General features: G+C 29.0%; 2 protein-coding genes across 3 annotated transcripts; one reads left to right on the top strand and one right to left on the bottom strand.

Moving 5' to 3' along the window:
- On the bottom strand, window positions 1-25,716 carry LOC129957055 (peptidoglycan recognition protein-like). Of its 2 annotated transcripts, none has more exons than XM_056069184.1 (5): window positions 25,570-25,716; window positions 11,775-11,894; window positions 9,241-9,438; window positions 6,780-6,985; window positions 1-4,901 (listed from the first exon to the last, which is right to left on the bottom strand). In XM_056069184.1, exons 2-5 carry the CDS (start codon window positions 11,842-11,844, stop codon window positions 4,719-4,721), a joined length of 657 nt encoding a protein of 218 aa, XP_055925159.1. In that variant the 5' UTR covers window positions 11,845-11,894; window positions 25,570-25,716; the 3' UTR covers window positions 1-4,718. The 2 variants fall into 2 exon arrangements, with proteins under 2 accessions (XP_055925159.1, XP_055925160.1); XM_056069185.1 differs by lacking the exon at window positions 25,570-25,716 and adding an exon at window positions 16,719-16,886.
- Window positions 15,029-16,086, top strand: LOC129956512 (uncharacterized). The gene is made up of 2 exons (XM_056068432.1): window positions 15,029-15,053; window positions 15,749-16,086. Exons 1-2 carry the CDS (start codon window positions 15,029-15,031, stop codon window positions 16,084-16,086), a joined length of 363 nt encoding a protein of 120 aa, XP_055924407.1.
- Window positions 25,717-26,605: the final 889 nt, after the last annotated feature.

The following is a 26,605-nucleotide window of genomic DNA, read 5'->3' as shown; positions in this document are numbered from 1 at the left end:
ATTTATAAATAAAAAATGTCAAATATTTACATTCATAAATCATTGTTAAAACAGAAAATTCATTGATAATAATAGGCACATGAATCATTTTAAAATAGTGTACATTTCATAACATGTAATGGAAATATCAGAGATTTGCATAATATTCTGAACCGTATATTCTGATAAAATACAATGCATTCATTAGTATTTTTATATTAACCCTCTGATTATTTATTCCACTATTTTCACGAGCAGTATAAATGCAACATAATTCACAAACTACTCGATATACCCGGTAATATGTTTGCTTCTTCTATCTGAAAGTTTATCCAGTTGAGTCGATGTTTAACCAGCAATAAAGCATTTTGTCAAACATTTAGATTTTAAATAAAATGTTGGTCTATAGATGGAGTTGTTACAAAAATATGATAAATACGTTGATATAAAAAATAAGCAATTTTTGCAGCATTCAGAAGGCTAATATTAATTCTTTCAAAGATGGCAAAAAAAAAGGAAACAGAATTACATCAGCTAAAAATAAAACAGAATAATAGAAATAAATATATCAGAGAATAATAATTCAAACCTCGGTTTAGGATTTCCTATTTTTCACATAATTTTAGTTTGATTTTCAGCAAGCTCTTTGATATTTTTCAATTGAATATCATGCTCAAATTTAATCATGCTAATATGAAATTGTTCCACTTATATTATAAAAAGAAACAAATAATCTTTAGTGACATACGACAGTATGCAGTTAAAGTTAGAAAACATGTGGAATTATGTGTGTTTAATGTTTATGTTATGTATCTGCACATGCCATACTAAAAATATCTGTCAATCAAACTTTTGTGGCAGTAAGACTACTGAATTTTCTAGAACATTTTAGAGATGTGAAGAATATTTTGATTAAAAAGTCATGACTTAATTTGACAAACTTTGATTTAAAAATTTACAAATTAATTGTTATATGCATGGAATATGTACAGAATTTAAAACTTCCAAGCCATTTAATATATTTCTTCATTTATATATAAATTTGAACACTTTATTATAATGCACATTAAATTCTTTTATTTAATAATTTATAAATGCATATCTTCAATAAATGCAAAACTCTATAAACGCAGTGTGTTATTCTAGCACATCTTACTTCCGATTTCTTTAACAGAAATCTACTCTTTTAAACAAAAATAAAAAACTCACAAGAAAAAATCGAAACTCAAAAATTAATAATTTATAACATATAATAATCTTATTATATTGCGCATTAAAATCAGATAAAATAAAATGAATGAATTATATATATAAAAAATACTAATCATTGTATCATATCGTCATTGTGATTAATCAGTTATTATTAATAATCACCGGTCAATGTGATAAATTGATTAATCATTTTGTCGGTAAATTACCACTATTATCACTTTTACCGGTAGATTTTAATATCTATAAGACAGACATTAACGTATTCTATTTAATGACATTTTTTATTATATGCTTTACTGTTACTGCGTCATCGGTTTGTCAAAATGGCGATGCATACATTTCTGTCAAGAAATTCGTTATCACTATATAAAATTAGAATTTTGGATGAGTAAAGAACAATTTTGTTTAAAGACATTCCATTAATTTCTATTCATAATTAATTTCCAATGCATTGGGTTCAAAGAATAGCAGAAAATTCCACTTATTTGAAGTCAAAGGTGAAGTGGACAATACATAAAAAAATTAAAGATATTATTACACTGTAATATACAGTTCTGAATACAATCCTGTCATATTTAAATGTATTTCATTTATCAAAAAAAAATTTTTAGACGTCAAAAACCGATATCCTGTCTAACAAATATATGTCTTGTTTCTTTTTTTAAAAAATTGTTTCATTTTATTGAATTACATAAAATTAAAAAAAAAAAACATTAGCAGTTTTACCCTATGGTCTAAGCCAAATATAAACACATTACGTCATCAAACAGTTATGCAGTCGCTTATAGTTTTCTATATGCAGACAATTTAATTTAACAATGAACAGAATATAAAGCAAAACGTAAAAAAAAAAAAAAAACTTTTTTTTTTATTTCTGACATTTTTTCTAATAAAACAAGTCTTCTAATAAAAATGCTCAACACAAGCCAACAGTGATTTGAACAGAAAATATTGCCTAATCTAAATATATAGAGAAACGATAAAAATATCTACCCATTTTCAATATAAATATATTCACCCATACGATAAAAATATCTACCAATTTTTGTAGCAATAAAATTAATTAATTTTCTAGAAAATGATAAAGGCATATGATATTTTGATTTTTTTTATAAAATCGTTTTCAGTTCAGGTTTAGTATAAACATAATATAAGGGAAATTTAAAAAAACTTTCTTTTTATTAATGATATTCCATAATTTATGAAACAAGATTTTTAACAAAAATACTCAACACATGTCAGCAGTGTTTTCAACAGATATTAATGCCTAATCTAAATATAAGAGAAACGATACAAATATCTAACCGTTTCAATTTTTGTGGCAATAAAGTTACTTAATTTTCTAGCGAATAAAAGAATGTTAATGGTCATATGATTTAAAAAAGAATATTTTCATATCAGGTTCAGTATAACCAACATAAAAAATATAATTTTTACAAAAAATATGCCATTAATCTATTAACATCATGAAATATCAAAATTTAAAAATAATATTAAAATAAATAGAATATACATTGATTAAAAAATGAGATATCAGAAAAAATTTCTCTAAGTACTGATTTTTGTGGGATGAAAAAGGATTTAAAAAAAGAATACTGAAAATTTTGAAAGTAACATTTTTCCCCCTACGCTGAAACAAAATAAAAGTAGTAGAATCTATTACCTTGCTAGCATTTCATTAATCATTGATTTAAACGAAAATATAGAAAAATTTATAGCTTTTAAGAAACCAATAATCACAGGTTTTAATAAGCTAATATGTTGGCGATTAGTAAACTTTTTAATAAACTAAAAAATTCGACTGCTAATATTTAAAATTAAATTTAATTGAATTGAAAAATGATAATAATTTAATTTAATAAGGTTCAAATTATTTTGTATCAGGATTTGATAAAATTTCTATTCACGAAATCCCAAACCCATCCTATCCTACTGCTTTCTAATAATGCTATGTTATGTTATATGCTTAAAACATTTGGTTACCAATAGATGGCGCTCTGAACACATGTACGTTGCTAAGCAACTAAAGGGAATGAATAAACACAATTAAAATAATTATTAGATTACTTAGCAACATTTAGGAAATACATATATCATTTAGAATTAAGCCCCTCTTTTGTGCTAGGTAAAATATATGAAATGTTCGAAATGCAAACTTGTTTTTCAGTCCAAAACTCTCACTCTCTTGAAAGACAAAAAAGTTTTAAGAAAATAATTTCTGACGAACAAAGCTTGATGATTTAACAGCACGAAGAAATAAACAAGTGATAAAAACAATATAGCACCTTAAAAATATATACAACTAAGTAATGCAAAGTACTGGTCAGAAAATTATTTGCACAGTTTCACTTCAATAACAAAACAAAAAAAAAAACCTATTCAAATATTTGAGAATTTATAGCTCCAGATGTGCAGATTTCAATACTAATTTATTCAACTTTCAAAAATAAAAGTAAGCTATTAAATAATTTAAATAAATTTTTGGTTTTAGTGATGATGGATAGATTTTTAGAATAAAGAATTAATTCGAAAAAGAAATACAATTATTAGATAAAATTAGACAATTTTGAAACTATTTAAAATTTTTCTTTTGAATTATTATTTTTTTTTTTTGTTTTTTAATTTTAAAGAAGAAATCCATTTGTCTAAATAAATCATTAATTCAAAATAATAATTTCATTTTCAAAAATTATTTATGGAAGAAAATATACTTCATGTCCCCCATGGGATATCCCTAAAAGGGGGAAGTAATCTTTCATGTTCTAGGGGATTTATTTAGAGAGTGATATCCCATTCCCAGATAGTACAGCCTGTTGTGCATTATTGTACAATATTTTGCGATATTATATGACATTAATCAATATTATACAATTTTGTGAATATTGATCAATGTCATACAATATTATACAGTATTTGTGTACTGCTAAGGTTACTTAAGGCCTGTTATTAGAAAGTAGAAAAAGTTTCTTATGACTGATGAGATATCATTGGAAGGTGGAAAATAAACTTCCACTACACTTGGGACGTAATATGATGATAGGAAATATGTTTTCATTGTTTGTCACGTGAAAAAGAATGCAAAGCATAATTTATTATTATTATAATTATTATGAAATATTTTTTTTCCATAAAGTTAACATTATTATTGGGCAAACATAAATGTTGCTTTTAAATATCGCTTCTTCTAAAATTACAACAGCCAAAATATGTGCAAAATTCCCCAAATACAGTATTATTACAATCTGTAATATTAAGATACTAGTATATCGTCATACTCTTATATATTTAATTTTTAATGATTTCAGAAATAATCTATAGGTAATATCTGAAATCACTTGTGATCAAGAAATTTACTATGTATATTTTTAAAGTAATGAATTTCATGGGAAGCGAGAATTAAAATGGATAAATTAGTAAACTATGCAAAGATTTTTCTGACTGCCTTTCTGTAAAGTTCGCTAATTTAATTTCAGTCCAGTTTTTTCATGCAAAATCGCTAATGATGTTCCAACAAAATGCCGCAGAAATCACTCATTGACGATATCCCTGTTGGCATCTGGAGGCCCCAATTTGTTGCAGTAATAATTCGGAAGACGCCCTCCTTTGAAGTTGTCCCAGTTGCGAATTACGGCGTACAGGTTGTCTCCGGGAGATTCGGTGCAAGTAATATCTCTGTGGCCATGGATTTCACTAGTCGGTGAAATATAACCCTAAAAATATTTACAAAACGTGAGAAAAGTCTTAAAAAATAAATATAAATCCTCAAATAGAAGTCCAATGAGCATATAAGTTTTGACTGTGGTAAATAAGGTCAAGTAACGTCTTTTAGCTATTGAAAACTTGCCAAATATGGCGACAAGCTATTTTATGAAATTGCATTATTCTGGCAGTATTTACATGCACATGCAGTTGCATTACTCGTACAGCCTAAATTATCAGAATTCCAAAATTTTCATCATTACTGAAATACTTCATTTTTTAGAATGCGTAATATTATAAACACAACTGCGAGCAAAATGTTTTATTTTCTTCTTCGGTATTTCTCTACTTCTCTGAGATGCCTTAAATGTTCAATTTCTCAAATTTCTCTCTTTCTTTATTAAGTCAAAGTAACAATAATTACCAATCAATTTGCGCAACAGTATGCGACATTATCAAATTTATATCAAATCATGATAGTTGAATGATATACTAATAGATAAACATTAAAGTATGACAGTTTTTCTGCATTAAACAAATTTGCACTTCTGAAATAAATGTTTTCTTCTACATTTCCAATAAACCCTTTAAATAAATAAATAAAAAACTTTAATGTCCCTGCAAATTCTGTAAATAGAAGCTTGAAAGTTTGTGCCTGGACAAATGTAAGAGAAATATTTATAAACTAGCACTTTAAAATTATGAAAACTGTCTATAAAATTTATTTTTTATTAGAAAGTTTCGCAGGAACCAAAGCGCAATCATACAATTTACCAATCTAATTAACGAAACTTTATCATAGGAAGTATATGCCTATGTGTAATCTTTAGAGAAATAAGAATTTGTTTGATTCTTTGGAATACCATTTATATAATATTTCCTATATTATATGCAGAGAAATGTAAAAAACAAACTTTTTGGTACATTTATAATGTAAGTTGAAAACATGGGCGTACACATGTAAGTAAATATAAAGGGTGATCGGTAAAGCCCTTCCAATTCAGTACGGCCTCTTGTGCAGCCAGGGAAGCAATGTGTACCTATAATAAAGGTATTGTGCTAAATTTATTGGTATAGGTTACAGGGCCTCAGGGCTGAAATAAAGAAATTCCAATAAATAAGAATGATCAAAATGTCTATTAAAAATGTATGCTATATCATAATAAAAGCACTGTAAAAAGTTTCATGGAGTCATTTGTAAAATAAACGGAGATATTTCAGATTAAAATTACGAATTTTGCGTGACAAAAAAGGGTTCGTCCTAAATTGTAAAATGTATTTTTCAGTATTGGCCACGCAGTTTCTCCTAGTTAAACGACAGATAAATGAAATTTACGCAACAAAGAGAGAGTAAACAAAAATAATAATAACAAAAATTTGAGAAACGGATTCGGAGGAATACCAAGAATAAATTTCTAAGACAAACCTTTTTTCAAGTTACGGAAATTTTATAATTTTAATTGCAAGTACATATGTCTGCCAATTTTGCAGATACACAATTCTATGAAACTTTTTCCTGTGTTTTAATTATGATTTAGCACACGTTTTTGCAGACTGATTTTTGGGCCGATCTCTTGTTTTTTTATTATTTTTGTAACTTCTTTGTTTCGCCAATCCAGAGAGCTGTAATCTGTCTCAATAAATTCAGGACGGTCATTCAGTTATTATAGGTGCTCATTATGTCCTTGGCTATACGAGATACGATTTTGAATTTAAAGATCTTAAAAGGTTTTTAACAACTACCTTGTATATTTTATAAATGCTATAAACTGTATATGGTAGGTTTCAGAATATTTGAAGTGGATTCGTTGCATCTTCCTCGAGCAGTAACTGTTTACAACTCATGAGTTTCGTAAGTTTGATGTAGAATACTCAAAAGACAATCGTACCTTCTTGATGCCACATTTGATCAAATTCTGGGTGGCATTCACCATCGCTTCCGTTGGCCTGTCTTTGTTGAAGTTGCCGATGAATGCGATGCCAAAGGAAATGTAGTTGTAATACATGGCGAAGGATGCGGTATTCAGCCATCCTCTTCCCTCGTAGATATTTCCATCACCACCGACAAGGAAGTTGTAGGCGATATCCCACCACCCTGGAAAGGAATTGGATCGAGAATTAAAATATGCAAAAATATTGAAGGCAGTGAATCTGAAAGTGCTATTAGAGATGAAATTTCAACAAACAAAGTGTTTTGAAGAGATATTAGCATATTAGAACTATATTGTTGAGACAATATATTCACTGTAATATGAGGCCTTCAGAGTATCGAATATCAAGGTGGAGATATCGTAGCAACATATTGAGCCAATAAAAGCATTTATGCCATTTAATTTCCTTTGTTAGCTTCTAGACATCAAAGGAAGTACAAAAAAAAATGACGAATAGATTAAGAAAAATGTAACTTTGCTGTTTACCTGTATCAGCTATTTTTAATTGCCTGCCTTCTAAATTCTTATCTATTATTCTAAATTATAGAAAAGCAATCAATGAGAAGTTTCGTTACCTGAAGAATAGTAGCGGATGCATAACATTTTCCCTTTATTTAAGTTCCAAAAAAACAAATACAATATAAAAATAAGCAAGGTAAGCTATTTCTTAAATGGGTCCATTAGGGAAAAAAAGAAAGTAATCCTTGAAATATTTTTCCAAAGATAAAAATAAAAGGATTCAAATCAAGCATTAAGCAAATTTGATAAAAAGCGTATTTATTTAAATGTGCTTATTTCATGTTGAATGACTTCTGTGGAATAGGACGTATAAGTTTTGCAATACATGTGGTAAATTATGGACCATAGAAAAGTTTAAGAATTTATTTCATTTAAAGCGTTTAAACCCTAAATCCTCATGTGCTGGGGAGGAAGAGGCCTGACGAACCATGGGAATAAGACTTTGCGTCAGAAGTTAGCATAAAAACATCTCCTTTAAAATATCTGAAAGGTTATTTTGTTTGAATCATGTTGATAATAGATATGGACATAACAAACAATATTCCGCAATGCCAGCCACGCACAAATGCTCAATAGTTTCTGAGCATTGTGCGGTTACGGTTTTTAAATTTCCACAGGTGCTAATCATGCACAACGATTGTACCACCTATTGAAAATAGTTTTATCCTTGAAAAAACACCGAGTGGAAAATCAGCTTAATCTACAGTCATTGCTTCACTGGTACAAACTATTCCAGTAAAGATTGGAACTTATGTTTGCGCCACCGGATTTCTGTTATTATTTCTCGGTTACGTATTCCAACCTTCTGAGAGTTATGGAACAATTCTTCTGCATCAACTTACGAAATCGATATTTTCATCGTAACTATTCAGAAACTATCGGGTATGAAAACTCTTTTCCTTGGACTCATTGTCTAAACCATAACAATATCTCTTGCATAAAATGTTTAAATATCGTCACTTACCCTCTTTAATTATCAATTGAATCGAACAACCTTTGAAAACGTTTTAAAATAGAGGAGTGTTGTCGCTTCGACTTTCTTGTATACTTCGAAAACTAGCAGTTTTTTTTTTCTGCTCTCTGTCTGCCTCCTCCGTGTCCCTTGAATGTATGTCGAGACAAGGGAGGCGTAAACAAGGACACTGCATTCATTATAATGAGAACAGTTCACAGAATTGTTCTTATTATAAGGGAAGAAACTGAGCTTGCGTGCCTTCCTTTGCATCTACTAAATACAAAATTTGACACATATTTTCAATTTTCGTCACAATACTGCATACCAAATTTCATTTCACTAAATCCTTCCATTTTTACGTTCACATGCACCGGAATATAAAAACAAGACAATGGTAGTGGTCTCTCTCAAACGTCATCACAAAATCTCTAGTAAAGGCATTATATCTTCTAACCCCTTATAAAATTGTGAATATTGACCACGGCAGTGAACGCTCTGAGTGTTCAGATTTTTATACTGCACATGACAGTTGTGTGTTTCATAGGGCAGTAAAGAAAACTAGCACTTGTGTACTATTAATTGCATGTCATTTGGCGAGCAGTAGTTAGGAAAGAGCATATTTTTGGCTACTGATCACTGGTGGTTAATCAGAATATAAAAGCTTAGATACCTTTTTCCGGCAGATTGGAACCAACATTAGGCACAGAATTACAACTAAACTCATAAGATTAGATATTAAATTTTAGTCATTTAACTCATTGCGGTTTTGAGTTACCAGTTTACACTCAAGCGAAAGTACAGATCAATAGACACTCAAGCCTTTGACAGATTTGATTCAAAATTTGATATGGATTTACACTTTAGATGTAAACTGTAAACCAAATTTCATTATATAAATTGTTACATTTTTGATCCGACGTTGCGCGCCCTGACTAGGTGACTTACCTCTATCGTCCAGGTGGAGATCCTGGATGAACTGAACGGCCCTGGAGCACTGCTGTCGAGACCTACAAAACTTGGTGACTGTATGGAGCATGACGATGTGGTTCACGGGAAGATGGATTCTTCTGTTTCGCATGGCGTTCCTTGCCCGCCACTGCTCACGCGTCACGATGTTCACATCTTCACAGTTGTACATGTCATCTTTGAAAAGGAAAAAAGCAATATAATAACTTCCTGAAACTAGCCTACATATTCGATATAGGAAAAACTTTTTATTAATACTCAAAATTTGAATTTGTAGTGGAATGAAGATCATCATTATCCGTGCAGTGGAAGTAACAGAACGCATGCTTTCGGGAACACTTCTTTAATGATCACATTTCACACAAAATAAACACAAACACGAAAGACAAGACATTAACGCGCGCGCACCTTAACAGAACAGCTTATCATCTCATAATAATGTCAATCGCAATGCACTGTGGTATGCGTACCTCATCAGGCATCGCCATCTATTATACAAAAGAGAAGATAGAGTAATGCCAACGACTACAAATATATAAAGTTTGATTTCTGGCTTGACCGGAATACAGATCGAAATTTCATATTTAGACATCTTTGTTGACATCTTATTCGCCAAGAAAATTGGCTATTCTGGCTGTTAAACTACTAATATGGAATGAATTTGCTTAAAATTCTACCTTGTTAATTGATAAGATGAAAGATTTGAATTTAAAGAAATCATTCTACTATAAAATAATTCCGCGTGCAAGTAAAAATGACTATATAATGCGGAATACAATTGGATATGAAATTTCTACTTCGGAGTTAATGCTCAAAGAGAGCAATTTTTAAAAACTCCATTTTAAAACTGACAAACGCACGAGATTGACTTTATTAATGGAGCAATGCAATTAATTTCAATTTCATCAAAAAATAAAACGGATTGTTATAGATTGTGTATAAAATTAAGTTTTTAAAAATCTATTTCAAGTTACAAAAAAAAAAAAAAAAATTGCACGGGAATGAAACTGGTATTTTAATTTTTTTGAATTCCAAGATAGTAGGCAAATCATTTTTGTGGAATAATAAATTTGGAAAATGCAGCTGAAAATGCTAAACATATTTGTGTTAACAAATTTTAGCTAACTTTTGGTTTTATCCTCTGGTTTTAAAGTACCTGTGCCCGCATTTGATCAAAATACGACAAACTTTTAGATTTGTATAAAAATAATCTATTTATATTTAGATATAAATGAATTAATATTTGTACTTGATTATAAGGTAATTGAAAAACAAGAATTATACGATGATACAAATTAAACACTAATTGTGGAATATTTAAAATGCACATGATTAAGTGCTACAAAAACACATACATCTCACAGATTAAGTACAAACATAGATAGCAAACCACATTATATATATATCATTATATAGAAACGAAATTTTTATTTTTAATCAATTATTAAATGTATTTTAAGAATATTCTCCACAATTTATTTCTCAAATAATAAAAATATAACAATTTATATTTTTACCAATTTAAAATATACTAATTTTAATAATATTAATTATTTAATTAAATTGAATTTATGCTTTATATATGTTTTTTCTCAACCGATTGAAACAAAAATGTGACTAATATTTGATTAAAAATCAGAAGTTATATTAAATTACAAAATTTAAACGAATACAAATCGGAAAATTGCATTGAAATTTGACCAGGATCGTTTTATGCATTAATCGTTTTAATGCAATTTTCTACTTATAAATAATATTTGAAGTGTTCTTTCATGCATTCTTTTTTATTTCATAACGTTTTTAATATATATTCTTTAATCTGAAAACAGCTTTATTAAAGCAGTCTCGAATTTCTTAAAAAAAATTCCCATAATTAAACAGTTATTTCTTTAGCGAGTCAGCTGGTAAAAAAAATCAGAAACATTGAAATGGTTTAATACTAAAAAATGCAATTAGAAACAAAGAAACGGGAATAATATATTTTGGTTTTACATCTGTTTTTTTTTCAGTTCTTGATCTTCAAAAATTAATTTTAATAAAAATAAAATCGAGTTAATTTTTAATGGGAATTATTTATTGAGAAATAAAATTCTAGGCAATCCAACATATTTAATTCTAATTCTAGAAAAGGTTAAGCACTTTTTAATCAAGGACAAATAGATGAAATTGGAACTATCCTAAATATGAATAATTTTTTTGCTTCAATATTTTTCGTTATTGATGTACACATGGCCATTCCTAGAAACTTTCAATGTATATTCAACTTAAAGTTCAACTGGCATTTAAAATGTATTATTTTGCATTTCCTTAAACTAAATTCCTCATAATTTTACAGTATATGAAACAAAATTTCGTATATTGTAAAAATATATGAAAATTGCATAAATTATTAATTAATAGGACATGAATTTAAAGCCCAGTACTTGCTTTTCGCTGTAAGTCATGTTTTGTACAAAAGATTATATAATACAAATAAATAAAAATAACTAAGAAATACTTAAAAACACGAATACCTTTCTGTGAAGTCCCTACATTTATAGTCAGAAGAAACGTCAAAGCGAAAAGTGACAGCCACAGCTTCATTTTGCAAAGAATTACTTTCCGGGCTGTTTTATATACACCACTGCAGATTTCTGAAAAGTAAACAAAATAAAACTTTATATCACGGTATAAATTTATTACTCCAACAAAAATTCATACTATCTTTTATGGTAAAAGTTAAAGAAAATGCAAAAAGTTACTCTGTTAAAATGTAAAAGTTAAAGCTATGTTAAATACTTTGTAAGAAATAATACTACGTTCGAAGCAATTCAGATTTTTTCAATTATTTTTTAAATATATATAACTTATAAATAAATAAGTATATCAAAAAATTATAATTTGAAAAAAGTTACTCTGCATCAAATATATAAAAACACAATTTCATTAATTTATATGTAATAAGATGATACGCCTAGTTAATGATCGGAATTAAAATAGTTCATGCCTACTATTTTTAATATAAAAACTACTCTTTTATAAAAAATATTAATGCACAAAATCATTTTATCACCTAAAAAGTTTTTTAAGATAAAATTTGATTATCAATTGAACCAAGCGATTTCATCGCCGATAACTGATTTCCTCTATATTAATAAACAGAATCAACATCTGTTGCTTATATTAATTTTTAATCGTCTGCTTTTAAACTTTTTTCCAGAATTTTGCTAATATGTTCTGGCAATATTTTTTTTTTCGTATTCTTGTTCTATAACAACAAAAATTGTCTTTTAAAACCAATAAAATACGTTTTAATAGAATTATGATATAATTTAAAAATACGTTAATAATAACGGCTTAATATAATTTAATATTTAAAAGAATTAAAACAGAAAAATTAAAAAAATTAAGGTAGAGAAAACTGAAAGTCTTTCTGTTTATAACAACGGAATATCAAGAAATTTCTTTTTTTGAAAATCGTCTGCTGTTATTGGATTACTTATTAAATTTTGAAAAATTAATAGAAAGAGAAGCTGAAACTACACGGAAATAAAACTGATTAAATATGTAAATTTTGGTGCTTTCAGAGGATATAAAAATATTTCTTGTGACATAATTGTCTCCGAAATTATTGCTATGAATAAATTACTACCAACTGATGAGAGCCAGATGAGTGATCTAGTTGGCTGCGGCTTTTAATAACGATCACATTTCGGATAAATTACTACCAACTGATGAGACCCAGATGAATGATCCAGTCGGCTGCGGCTTTTAATAACGATCACATTTCGGATAAATTACTACCAACTGATGAGACCCAAATGAGTGATCTAGTCGGCTGCGGCTTTTAATGATCGCATTTCGATAAAATTACTACTAATTGAAGGGACTTGTATAACTTATCTATTCAATCGTGATCTTTAATAATGATCTGATCTTTACTAATAATAAAGATGTGTGTGTTGGCCTTTGCAAACCACACCGTTTGACTTAGAGCCACCAAACTTGGGACGTGTATATTTAAGAGGGCGAAATTGTGCACCTCGAAACGGTTTTTGAAATTTTTTTAATTAATTAATTAAAAATTAAGCCGCATATTGGCGGTTTTCAGCGATAACTTCTGAAAATATTACAGCAAAAAACTTAACAATTACAACACAACCAAAGTTCTAACCTATAAATTAAATTTCTATATTTAATGAACTTAAAAAAAGTAATTTAATCATATATTTCAACATTTTATACCGCACAAATGGAAAATAAAATTTAACTTGCACGAGAAGTTAGGAGAGAGTGGGAAAAATTAGTTTTTATCACCATATTGCCATCACGTTGACAAAAACTCAAACTGAAAAAATAAGTGAATTCTTACTGCAAACTAAACGTAGGAAAGTATATTGTTTTGCACTTTTTTGTATAAAATGGAATAAATATGAAATGTGATATTTTTTTTTAGAAAATGAATGTGTGAAAAAAATTTTATTGCGACTTTTTAAAACAGCTGTTATTAAGTCAATAATTAAGTTTTATTTCAGTTATACATAGTTTAGTGGATATAGGATACCCACTCTATTTAGGACCCAATGGCTAATTTCTAAAGTTTTATTAATTCGTGCATATATCTAACAACAATGGTCTAAATGAAATAAATAATTATATTTTATATTGTTTGAATCAGTAAAAGTTCAATAAATTATGAACTTTACATTTTCATTCAGATCCAATGTTTTGTGAGTCATATTACAAAATGTTCTTGAAACACTTATATTTTTAAATAAAAAAAATCCACTCTTTTGCTATTAAAACTTATTGAGTTATGAAAATTTGAATGTTTTTATTCTATAGAAACGCATGCTTTCAGACCTCTCCAACGACCATCTTGAAGAAAATACGTCATATAGGATTTAGATTTCCCCAAGACTGATTGTCTAAAATAATGAAATTTCTGATTTTCCTAAAATGATGATATTTAAAGCTTCATAACTTGGTCAGGCTTGATCGTAGAAAACTGACACGTTAGATTGTGACGATAAATTTATTGAATATGATTTATAGGAACGAAGGATTGTATAAAATTTGAACTTCATAATTGTTTTCGGAAGTACATTGATTGACTGAAATAAAATATCAGTTATCGCCTTTAAAAGATTCTGAAGCTAAAACTGAATTTTATAATGAATCAGAAAACTTTTTATCAAATAATTCTTTGAAATACGTGTGAATAATAAATAAAAATATTCTGTGTACACGTAAGATTACATTGTTGAAAGATTCGATTTTCTACAGTCATATTTTTAAAAAATATACATTTGCTTTCAGCAAAAAAAGTTATAGCATTTATTGAAGTTTTTTCTCTTCCATTTAAAATTCAAATCTAAATCTTAACGACAGCAACGAGAGCAAATTAGAGAGACATATAGTACAAAGAATAAAATATCGTAAGGCATTTATAATAATTTGAGTTATGTGGCTATCGAAATTTTGATGCTTAATGACATTTTACTGAAGAAGCTATTTAGAGACCAAAGTACATAAATAATCGAACATTTTAGAGAGTATTATTCCTGGCGAATCACTTGGTCGCCAATGGCGACTAGTTTTCAATACTTCCTTTTTTTAATATTCCTTTTTTTTTCTCCTTGGTACTTCTTTTTTATATTCTTTACAAACGATATTCAAATATTTTCTTAATCGTATTATATTTAATGCTTGAACCTTGAAGAACGCACTCACTTGTAATTTTAGTATCATACACAATTTAACTGATAAATGACAAAGCACAAAATAAATGTCCAAAAAGATAAGACATGAAGGTAACAAAATTTAATGCATTTAGCGGTCTTTAAAAATCTTCCTTGCATACTCTCTAATAAAGGTATTACCTATTCTTATAGAATTTTGGATCTCGTACATGGCTTTAATCGTCATATATGTTCAGATTTTTATTTTTAATGGCGCGTACATAAGTGATTGAAACTAAAATTTGAACAGACCCGACTATTTCAGTAAAAACATCGCATTCCAATTTTCATCCATCTAGATCATTGCATTATAGAGTTTACATGCATGCGCAAGTAAGTCTGACAGATGGTCAATCACTTAAGGTGTTTAGTTTAAAATGTGATATATATTTAATCTTTAGATGCTAAATATGTACACCAAATTTTACCAATCTAGCTCCTTATGTTTTGTGGTTATCAAGTACAGATATATTAGACAGCTATACAGGCTGACTTTTTATGGTTGGATTTCGTACAAAATTTAATAGAAATCTCTAAATCTGCAAATTTGATGTAAATATCTTATACCAAATTTCATTCATCTAGCTCAAAGATTTTTTAAATTATCATCTTCACAGACAAACAGAGTAGGAGACTGATAGATAGAAGAGTATAACTACAAAGAAGATTATTATTCTATATTTTAGAGAAAGATGTCTAAAGAGTTTATATTCCTACTCCTACCGGCACTTTGGAGTTCAAGATCAAAAAGCCTAATTTCTGTTCAGTTTTTAGATCAGAGCTTATTGCTATCAGAAGAGACCTGCAGTACGTAGTTCAGGTGGAGGAGCATTTCCAAGACACCCGGATCTTAACTGACAGTCGCACTTCAATTCAGCACCTCTCCAATTGGGGTATTGTTATAGACCAGACTAGCCTGGACATTTTAAATCTACTTGACACATTTTCACCCGGTCATGCCATACATTTTCAATGGAACCCGTCACATGTTGGGGTCGAAGGTAATGAAAAGGCCGACTCCTTAGCTAAGTCCGCTGCTGAGGAGGGTGTGAGTCATTGTGGGAAGCTTACCTTTAGCGAGATTTCTTCCCTGGCAAAAATATAATTGAACAAGCTTTCAAAAACCCCTCCCAACCACTCATAATATTTCGCAAAAAATCCGGGTGGGTTCCTTCAAGCTTAGACCAAACTGCCTTCTCGCGCTTCTCGAGTGGCTATACTAAAGCCCTCAATTTTCGGCAGGGTCAAAAAATACACCCTGAGTGCCACAGGTGTTCAGTAGGCATGGCCTCTCCTGCTCATAATTTGGTTTGTTTGGGTTTTAACAAAGACGAAGTCCTCCGGGACCCTCAACTATTTTTTAACTTTTTAGACGTTTTCGGATTCATGGGGATTATCTAGCCATGCTGGATGATTCCGAGATTAGTAACAACAACAACAGTAACCAAGAAGATTTTTTTTTCGGATTCAGTAAGATCTAAAGAATGAAGATTTGACAACATATCGAGTTCGAATTTTTTGATGATTAAAATACTTTACGTTTTCGAGAAGTAGTGTACTTTGCATACAATGAAAAATTCAGGTAATATAAAACTAACACTAACGTAACATAAAATTTTTGGAAATATCAGTTTAAAATACTAATGAAAAGGATGATAATGGCATGCGGAAAAACTAATGCAGGGAATATTAAAAATGAATAGTACAAAAGACAGCATCAATGAAATTATAACTTACCTTTCTATCATAAGAAACCTGACCATTATAATTTTGATTGAAAAATTCTTCTCGCTTCATATAACTAATCACTTTCTTTTATTTTACAGTTTTTTTCCAAAATATTCGGCAATCACTTCGTGTGAAAGCAATTTTGAATTTCCGTTTCAAATTTGACATCTGATTCATGGCAACTTACAATGCATGCAATAATTGCAACTTACAGATGCTCTGGCAAGATATGCCACTTTTATTTTCCTCGAGCAACTTGATTGGGCCACTGACTAGTTTTGAAATCGCCCAGAACTACAATGAAAACCGCAAAACAAAAACCTCTTTATAAAAGAAATTTAACAACACTACCTCTTTAAATGCGTCATACTCAGGTCCAAAAATAGACAAATACAGATCTTCAGGCAATACAAATTTTAAAAAAAACAAATATTCTTTCTCTTTTATAACATCCAATATCAGATATTTTTTTACTGGGTATCCTTTAAACTCACCCTATAAGTAATTTTTACGCAAGAAATGTTACGAAAAATTAAAATTACAAAGCATTTAAATGTGAATCGTTTTCCAAACAGTTGGTTATGATACATTTTGAAATAAAACTAGCCGTCTTCGGCAAGCAGCTGTGCACCATATTAATAAAATGAATTAAGTCATGACATCCAAGTTTGAAGAACTATTTCTTACCAAACAAAAGCATGCATTATTTAAATTTATACTTAATTGCACAATAAATATATAGTATTCTAATTGGTTCGTGATTTTGCAAACTGGGGAGTAAAATTGCCGACACTGATTATTGTTTAGGCTCTGCTAAGTTTTATTTTGTGATACCTCACAAAAGGATGGCTGATTATGAATCTAAAGGCCCTAAATGCTCATGTGAAACTAAAAGTTTGGAAATCTGAGAAGTGGAATCTGAGAAACTAAAATTTTTGAACTTTGTTGCGGTTTTTCGTCATTGAAAATGTAAAGTAGTACTTCTGAAATTCTTCTTAGTAACTGAGGGGGCTGCGTAAGCGGGTCTGGTGCACGTTAAATTCGTCGGGTCCAAACGTCTTCCCTCTAGTGTAACGTGGAAGATAGGAGAAGGAGGTGCCAGCTGGTGTCGTCCTTGTCATCTGACCGCGGTTCAAAATTACGAGGTTCTTCCCAAAATAGCCCTAGTGTTGCTTTAAAACGAGAAGTTAATAGAACTAAACTAGTAATTAAGGGTGCCGATGTCAGGCGACTATTAATGAAATAAGAAAGGAATCGTGAGTTTTCATCTGAAATAAAAAATTTCAAAAATGGCGCCGTGGCTTTGTCTTGAGAATCTGTAGTGGTTTTTCCCCTAGAGAATGTAGAACAGAATAATGTTTTGATATTTTTCCCGAAAATAGAGGGTGGTGGGATGTCGGCGACGTTTGATGATATATCTAGAGGCCAAGAGCTTTCGTATGAAAAAAAAAAAAAATGTTGAAATAGAAGCAGTGGCGTAACAAAAGTAAGTGGTGCCTGCGATTTAATATGATTTTTTCGCTCCTAATCGTTATCAGTGTCAATCTTATTAAAAAAAATCTTTTGACAGCTGATAGTTTAGGATTGGTAAAAAATGGATAGTTACATGATAGAACAAAGTGCTAATGCAAGATTTGAATTAAATAAATAAAAAAAAACAGTTTTATTCTTTAAATTGTTATATTTTTGTTGAATCGTGTCCTAGCGTTTCTTTAAAACGGGACGTTAATATAACTAAACTAAACAAATCCTCCATATCTTGGACTTGGTTTGAATTGGTGTTCAATTCATGGGGGATAAGCAATAACGACATAAACAGAAGACGTTTCGGCTTTTATCAAAAGCGGTTGAATCTTAGTAAAAATTACCGTTTAAGGAAAGAATGTCATTTCTTGACCCACACAACCAATATACTTGTAAAGAGCTAATATCACGTCTATAATTAAATTCATCAAACCAGGGAGGGTCACCCCCCCCCCAAAATCTTCTCACATACCTTCTAAAAAACAATATAAAAACAATTATTGCCGTATAATAATTACGAAATATTAACTTCTGCCGTGAATTTGGCGTTTTTATTGAATCTGCCGAGTCAGACTTGGCGAATTATTTGGCGATTAATCCCTGGCTTGCGTTAATAGTATCCGAAAATCGAATTTGTGTTTTAGACAGGTTGCGTTTCTCAATTATCCCATTTACATGTTTCTAAAAGTAGAGACCAACAGATGGTCAGCCCGTAGTTGGATTTCAATTAAAATTTCACAGGCGTCCACATTACAGATGTTAAATCTAAGTACCGAATTTTATCTATCTAGTTCTCTTCGCTTTGTAATTATCCTGTTAAATTATATTCGAACAGCCAAAAAGACGGACTTCCTCTAAACAGATTTTACTCAAAAATTGATATAAATCTGTAAATTTCGTGTAAAAACCGTATACCAAACTTAAACATTCTAGCTCAAAGCGATTTTGAGTTATCTTGGTGAGAGACAGACGGACATTTTCCAAAACCGTGTTTTTCGAACTCAAGGACATCTAAAACGTAGAGATTCGTCAAAATCTCGAATTCGAATTCTTTCATGAGTAAAAAAGTTTCGCTACACTAGAAATACGAGAAAGTAAAAACAAAGACAATAGAAAATTTAGGAAGTTAAAGAGATATAAACTATCAATCTATAATTTTTTTAATATTATTATCAAAGAAATATGATAATTCAGAATGATAGTTAAGAACAATGAATTATTTATATTGACTGAAGATCTTCCGAAAAGAATGGGCGGAAAGTCACAATAAAACAATGTGCAGGCGAAGCAAAGTGTAATTTATTTATAGCTAATCTTGCCTCTTCCTTTCCTCGTAATTCAACTTAAACACAAGTAGCCATCCGTGGCGACCAGCTTGTTAATCCAAATTATTGACTTTTTAGACTGTTAAATAATTAATACGGAATGTAAATTTAGAGAAAATTCTCAGCTATCTTGTCAAAGGAGAAAAACGGTTTGTTTGTTTTTGGTGATAAACCAATTTCTTGAATTACAAAACATTTTAAATTCTCCATTTATTTTTATAATAAAAAAAACAAATCACAAGCAATGTTTCTTCAAATAACATCATATAACACAGATTCTTTTTTTTTGTTTGTTTGTTTTACAAAAAAAAAGAACATATAAAATTTTAAATGTTTAAATAAACTTCTCAAACATATTTTCCTTTAACGAATACGAAATTATTAATCGTATCTTAAAGTTATAGATAGCACAAAACGAAAAAAACGAATTTAGCAATCACAAAACGAATATTACAAAGAAGAATTATATTCGTCATGAATTTTAAATAATTCAAAATTTAGTAATCAGCATAAACTTTGATTCTCGATAATTCAAGGTACCGGTGTACATGGGCAATAAATTGAAAAATTTAACAGCAGTAACAATTCGTGGTCAAATATGGCTGGCATATGATTGATATATGATTATTACTTCCATCAACCAATATATTTAATTCACCGCCAAATATCTTAAATTCGCCAAGTTTTATTGCTTTTTATTAAGCGGTAACAATGATACGCCGGATCAACTTGGCTGTTATCTGTGAAGAGGTTTTATCAAGCCGCCAAACTGATAACTCTACTTTTCAGTCTAGTTTCACTTTCCAAAAATGTCGCATTGCGCGATTGTCATACAGATGTTCATAGTACAATCGCCTGATAGGAATTCACTAACGCGTGTCTTATGGAATTTTTTTTTAAAGTAATGCAAAGATGAACTATGCCCTTATTATAGTTTTTTCTTTACAGCATTATTGTACGATAGTAAATTAGTATAGTAAAAGCATGATAATATTTTCGATTGATATACGAACTGAAAATTGAAATTCGCATCGTGAAACCAAAGTGAGTAGTTTCCCAATAATTTTCTCGGGTATTCTCTATTATTAGATTATAAATTTGCCATGGCAAAAACGCCTTAGATGGCATTGGCATTCAATAATTACGAAATATTAATTTTTGGCATGAATTTAACATTTTTTTTATGAATTTACAGAGTCATCCTTGAGGATAAATCCCTGGCATGCGTTAATGGTACCCAAAAATCGAATTTCTATTTAAGATACGTTTTTCTCGAATGATTGAATCAAATGTTTGACACAAAACCGCACCTGTAATCACAAACCCATATTTAATTTGATATATTTAAGTAATACCATTTTTGAATTATCACGTTAAATTACTTCTGAAAATACACAGACCGTAGTTGAATTTAGCTCAAAATTTGACAGGTGTCTAAATTATAGATATTAAATCTGTGTACCGAATCTCATATATCTACCTCTCTTCGTTTTGCATTTATAGTGTTAGCTCATATCCGAACATTAGGACAGACGGACTTTCTCTGAACAGATTTTATTCAAAATTTGTTAGAAATCTGCACATTTAGCCAAATTTCAATCGTCTAGCTCGAACTGTTTGAGAGTTATCTTTGTCACAAACAGACAAACATTTTCCAAAAATGTGTTTTTTCGAAGTCAAAATTTCGAATTCGAATTTTTTGACGTTTACGATCTCTATACTACATATACGAGAAAGTAAAAATAGTACAAAATGCTTTACAGGGCAGAATATTGGACTTAAACTTCCGAATTTCCAAATTTGGCGGTTAGTTAGTTCTTGAGTAGAAGTGATTCTCACAAAGAAAGAGTTTGTCGAAAATTTAACACTTTAGATTTCTCACGTACGAAATATAGAGAAAGTATTACAACCGTCAAAAAATTCTTATTCGACATTTTATCTAATCTTCTCGACTCTTTCGTTCGTCTTTTCTCTAGTCGTTTTAGACCTCCTTGAGCTTGAATAACACGTCTTTCGAATTACATCTGTTTGTCTGTCTGAGAACATGATTCAAAAGCACTTTATGTTAAATGGATGAAATTTGGTATGTGATCTGTACATCGCTTTGTTAAGTACACCTTATTACTCAGATAAATGTTACACATAGTGCTTATTTAATCGATTTCTAATATCCCTGAAGATAATATCACGCTTTTGTTTTACTGCATCACAACGTTCTAATGAATGAAGGCACCTAAGTGGGATGAAAACGGGAAAAGTGTGACTTTACCAGATAATCGGAAATGACGTGATTATTACATTAATTATAGCAATAGATTAGACAAAGAAAATAAATCGTATTCAACGAAATTAAGATACTCAACAATCATTATTCACTGTAATAGGGATATACATTCTGTGAATAAATTTATACACATTTAGTCAGTCAAATTGTAGTTTGACCTGGAAAAATGCATGACAGCAATTTTGTAAATTTACTAGCTGTTATACCCACAACTCCACCTGCATTTATTGGTTCTACATGTATGTAAGAAAAAGCAAAACGCGTTTACTCGTATAGTTTATAGTCACAGAAAAAAATGGAATAGGTAAAAGTTATGTCTAAATTAACTTTGAAAAAATTATTAAAAATCAGCGAAAAATTATACTGTAAAGAAATTAATGTTAAAGCTAATTTTTTTAATTTGAAGTCGGTGTAAAACTAATGATTGGTTAGTGATTTAAACAGAAGTTATGATGAGAAAACCTTAAATTGTTTAACTCTCTTTTCATAACTCTTAAAAAAGCATAGAAAATTTTAAAAGATTCAGTTATCTCTAAATACTAAGCGACATCCGTGCTAAATTTTACTTAAACCCTTCAAAGGGTAGGGAATTGTATAAGATTGAAATAAACAAGCAGACATTCAATTTTATATACAGAGAAATTGTTCATTTAAATATCCACAATAAGTTTCCAAATTTGCGCCTGTATATGATACTGGATAAGGAGGGGAAGGGGAGTTGAAAATGAAATAATGATTATCCGCGTTTATATAAAAATTAAAAAGCATTAGTTATCAATAAGGCAAATAAAATGAACTGCCGAGCATTAAAACAGCTTGAATAAGTCAAGAGAAAAGTTTCATTTTTTCAGGAAAAATTTTCATTGTTTTAATATAGAGAAAGCTTTCGGATTCCGCTTAAGTACTTATTAAATAAAGGAAAATAATGTATGGTATAAGTTTCAGACCAATATCATCATTATTTTTTGAAATATTCGACTTTGACGATGAAAAATGCCTTTATGTACTTTTTTATCAATCAGAATTCAAGTGAAGTTCGTCAAGTTTTGTCAATCAAAATTCGAAATATAATCTTATTCTGAAAGTGTCATTCTTATATTTAAGCTGGTATCGTGTTCGATTTAAAAAAAAAAAAGTGAAGAAAATTTAATTTGGAATGGGAAAAATAAACTTTTGACTTTGTAGTGCTCGCAAACATAACAGTCGCTGGGAAATGAGTTCAGCCTTAGTAATTAAGACAAAATGTTAATTTCAAATTCAATTTTAACAATTTTTCTGGATTGTCATCTCAACAATTTAAAATAATAAAATTACTAATTTTTATTTCCATATTTTGATACTTTTAGTTACAATTCAACTAGCTAATTCTTTATAAACTAGAAATTAGAAAAAGAGAATTTTTCAGTAGGTAAATTACTTCCCATTACCCTTATTACAAATTTATAAATGTGAGATAATAAGTTGTATTTTAAAATGGAGCAATACAAATAATTTTATTTAGAACCGGAATAATTTCGAAATTTTTTTTAGATCTGGTGTAGTTGGTTGTTAACTAATTATTATAGCAGAAAAAAAAATATATTGAGTGTCAGAATAAAATATGCTAATCATTCAAATATTTTGTGCAATATTTTTCGAAGCAAATCCTTAAGTCTGACGAGCAGAAATTTCGACTTTATTAAAATAGTACTTGCAGATCATTCATTTGGATAGATTGATGCACCTGTTAAATGTTTAATTCATCCACTTCCGTGTTAACGGGAGTTCCCCGAGAATGTATTGAAACGGAAACTGAAAAAGGGGAATCTCCCGAACGGAAATTGGTGAAAATAAAAATAAAATATCGAAGTCGCCAAAGGGTGATAATCAATCATAAATGCCCTAAGGAAATATCCGCCAAATATACAGAGCAGCATTGAATAACACAAACAATAATCCAAAAGATTGATTAATTCAAATCTAATATCAAATCTAATCAAAACATTAAATGTCAGCATGCAAACACCGATATTTTTTTATTTCACAAAAATAAAACTGAAAATTGCTGATAAATAGGAAATAATAACCTTCTTCAAAATTTTTAAAATCAATCAAATATTAAAGAAAATATTTTTAAGAACATTTTACACGCTCATAATACAATTTTTTTTTCCTCGTAAATACATATTTTGGTATAAATTTTTAAATTAAAAAATGCTTTCATGAAATTATCAAAATTAGAATAAAATTTTCTTTGCTCCTGTACAAAAAAATGGAATTGAAAGAAAATGAATAATTTAAACATTGTTTTAATTGATAATAAAAGACTAATTTTATAAATTAGGAATCATTCGAGTTTAATAAAAACTCGAAACATTCACATTAATTTAATACTAAGAAAAAAACTAAAAAATTAATAATAATGCAAACCAAATCTTTATATTCTTTATCTGTTTTATTAAAGCCAAAAGAATAATTGCTCAAATTAAGAATCATTCCGATTTCATAAAAAAATTGTTGTGTCTAAAATAATTTGAAACGCGAAAAAAAAATTAATACGAACATCTTTTTAATTTTAATAAATGTATTTTGAATTAAAAAAAATTGTTTTAATTCATTCCTAATTTTTGTTAAAATATTTTTATTCTAATCACGATAATAGCACAATATTAAGTACTGAAAAAAAATTATTTAAGAAATCAGTTTTAATTTCTTAGATCCAAGGCTTCTTCTTCAAAATTGCAAAAACCAATTATTTCCTTTTATTTCCTAGATAATTAATGCAGATTTCCGAATTGGTGAATAAGTAATGATGCTATTCAGTGGCGGATTCTGGCCTTAGCTGCTGCCGAAAGAGAAAACTGTAGGTAGATCGATATAAAAAAATTATTTTCCTTATTGCCAAATATATAAATTTATAAACACAAATTCTTGGGTTTTTCTAAAATATTAGGATTTTATTGTGTGTTTCTAATGAATTAGCAAAATCATTATTTAATAAACTAAATGATGTACTTGTTTATAATAATTATTTAAATGATTAATTTTGTTAAGAGGTTATTTTTATATTCCATTTGACAGATTCTATAAAATAATTGTAATGCTATATTCTTTTGAAGTTTATTATTTCATTATAATCTGCAATAACAGTTAAATGCTTTTAATTGTAATTAAAGAATTCATTAATTAATAATTATGATTAATTTTTGAAAATTTTATAGCTTTAGTCATTTTTTATAAAAAATCATTTTAAACATAAACACATATATATTTTTACTTTTGATATGAAAAAATAAAAGTTAAATAATCCATTCATATGCAGACTAATTTAAAAGAGGTAGAAATGGGAGCTAAAGTTATAAAAGAAAGTCCTTATAATTTGGATTGCCTAGGGTGGAAATTCCTAAATATGATACTAGCACTTTTGAAAATGAATTCTTATAAGATAGCTTTTACGCAAGACATTTGAAATCGATAGAATTTAGATAAATATAAGCCAATCAAAAATAAGGAATTTGGTTCAAAAATTGAACATAAAAAAGCATTCTTTCAAAAAAAAATTGCTTATGAAACCACAAAAGATAAGATCATTGTATATAAACATGCTTATTACAATTTTTTTTATTCGAAACCAAGTTAGTATTAGTAGAGATCACTTAAGATTGTGCGAAACATGAGTTCCATATTTTCAAAACAAGATTGGAATACCCACAGAGTAAAAATGATTACAAGTTCACAGCTCACTTACCTGTGACCACGAACGCTGATAGGAAAGTTCAGAACGTAAAAACCCAGACGCGCGAAACGCATTTCAGGATTCGTCAGCCGATTGCGCAAGAAAAATTCGAAGAGAAGAAAATAAAATCTTTTGAACTTCCTCTGCAAGCCAATGAGTTGTTTCCTGCCGTCTGTGTAACAGACTTCTTTGTTTATCTTTTTCTTTATCGTTTGGTTAGCAACAGCATATTTTATCTTCGAAGGATGCAAATAAAGGTCGAAGTTCGGAGACTTTTAGATCGCGGCAGATAGTGCCTTGATTTGTTTTATTTATACAAGGTGTTAAAGTACTGAAAAAAGAATTAACTTTTTTATGACTCTTGTCTTTTATGTTAGTTTCATTATTGTTGTTATCTTATAGTCAGTTGTTGCTATCAAAATTCATTTTCAGTATTGTTGATGCTTATTTGTTTATTACCTACTAACCGCCTTCGGCGACTAGCTGATTCGATTGGAATATTGGTTGTGTTAAATTTCTATCAATTTTTTTATGTGCAATTATTTTTTTACAGTGAGTTTCAAATTGAGATAGAAATTTAAGTAGCATTTTTTTAATTGTTATACACCTACTCAGCATTTTTTTTGTATCTAATCTTTCTTAATAAAATCGAGTCAAATGTCAAAACTGCAAAAATGCAGTATCAAATAAATATTTGCACATTGTCTTATGCAATGATCTAACTTCACTTTCTAATACGTTATGTGATTTTAATTCCAACTTTAAACTGGTGCGGTATAGTTATTACATGAACACACTAACATGTTTGCTATATTGAAATATTATAATGATAAAAATTAAAGAATAGTTAGTAAAATTATTGATCTTACAGAGTTTATTCTCTAGTAGACTTAATGTCATACGTTTATAGATTCCGTAAAAAAATTTAATAAAATAAGATTAGGTATCAAAAATTTAGTAGATTTCGCAAAAAAAAAAAAAAAAAAAATGTAAACAAAATTTTTATTTTTTGGTTTTAAACTGTGGGAGAAAAACACGTGATTAAATA

The sequence above is a fragment of the Argiope bruennichi genome, chromosome 11 (genome assembly GCF_947563725.1).
Source record: "Argiope bruennichi chromosome 11, qqArgBrue1.1, whole genome shotgun sequence".
NCBI lineage: Eukaryota > Metazoa > Arthropoda > Arachnida > Araneae > Araneidae > Argiope > Argiope bruennichi.
The sequence above is the reverse complement of the archived record's forward strand: the minus strand, read 5'-3'. Positions and strand labels throughout refer to the sequence as shown.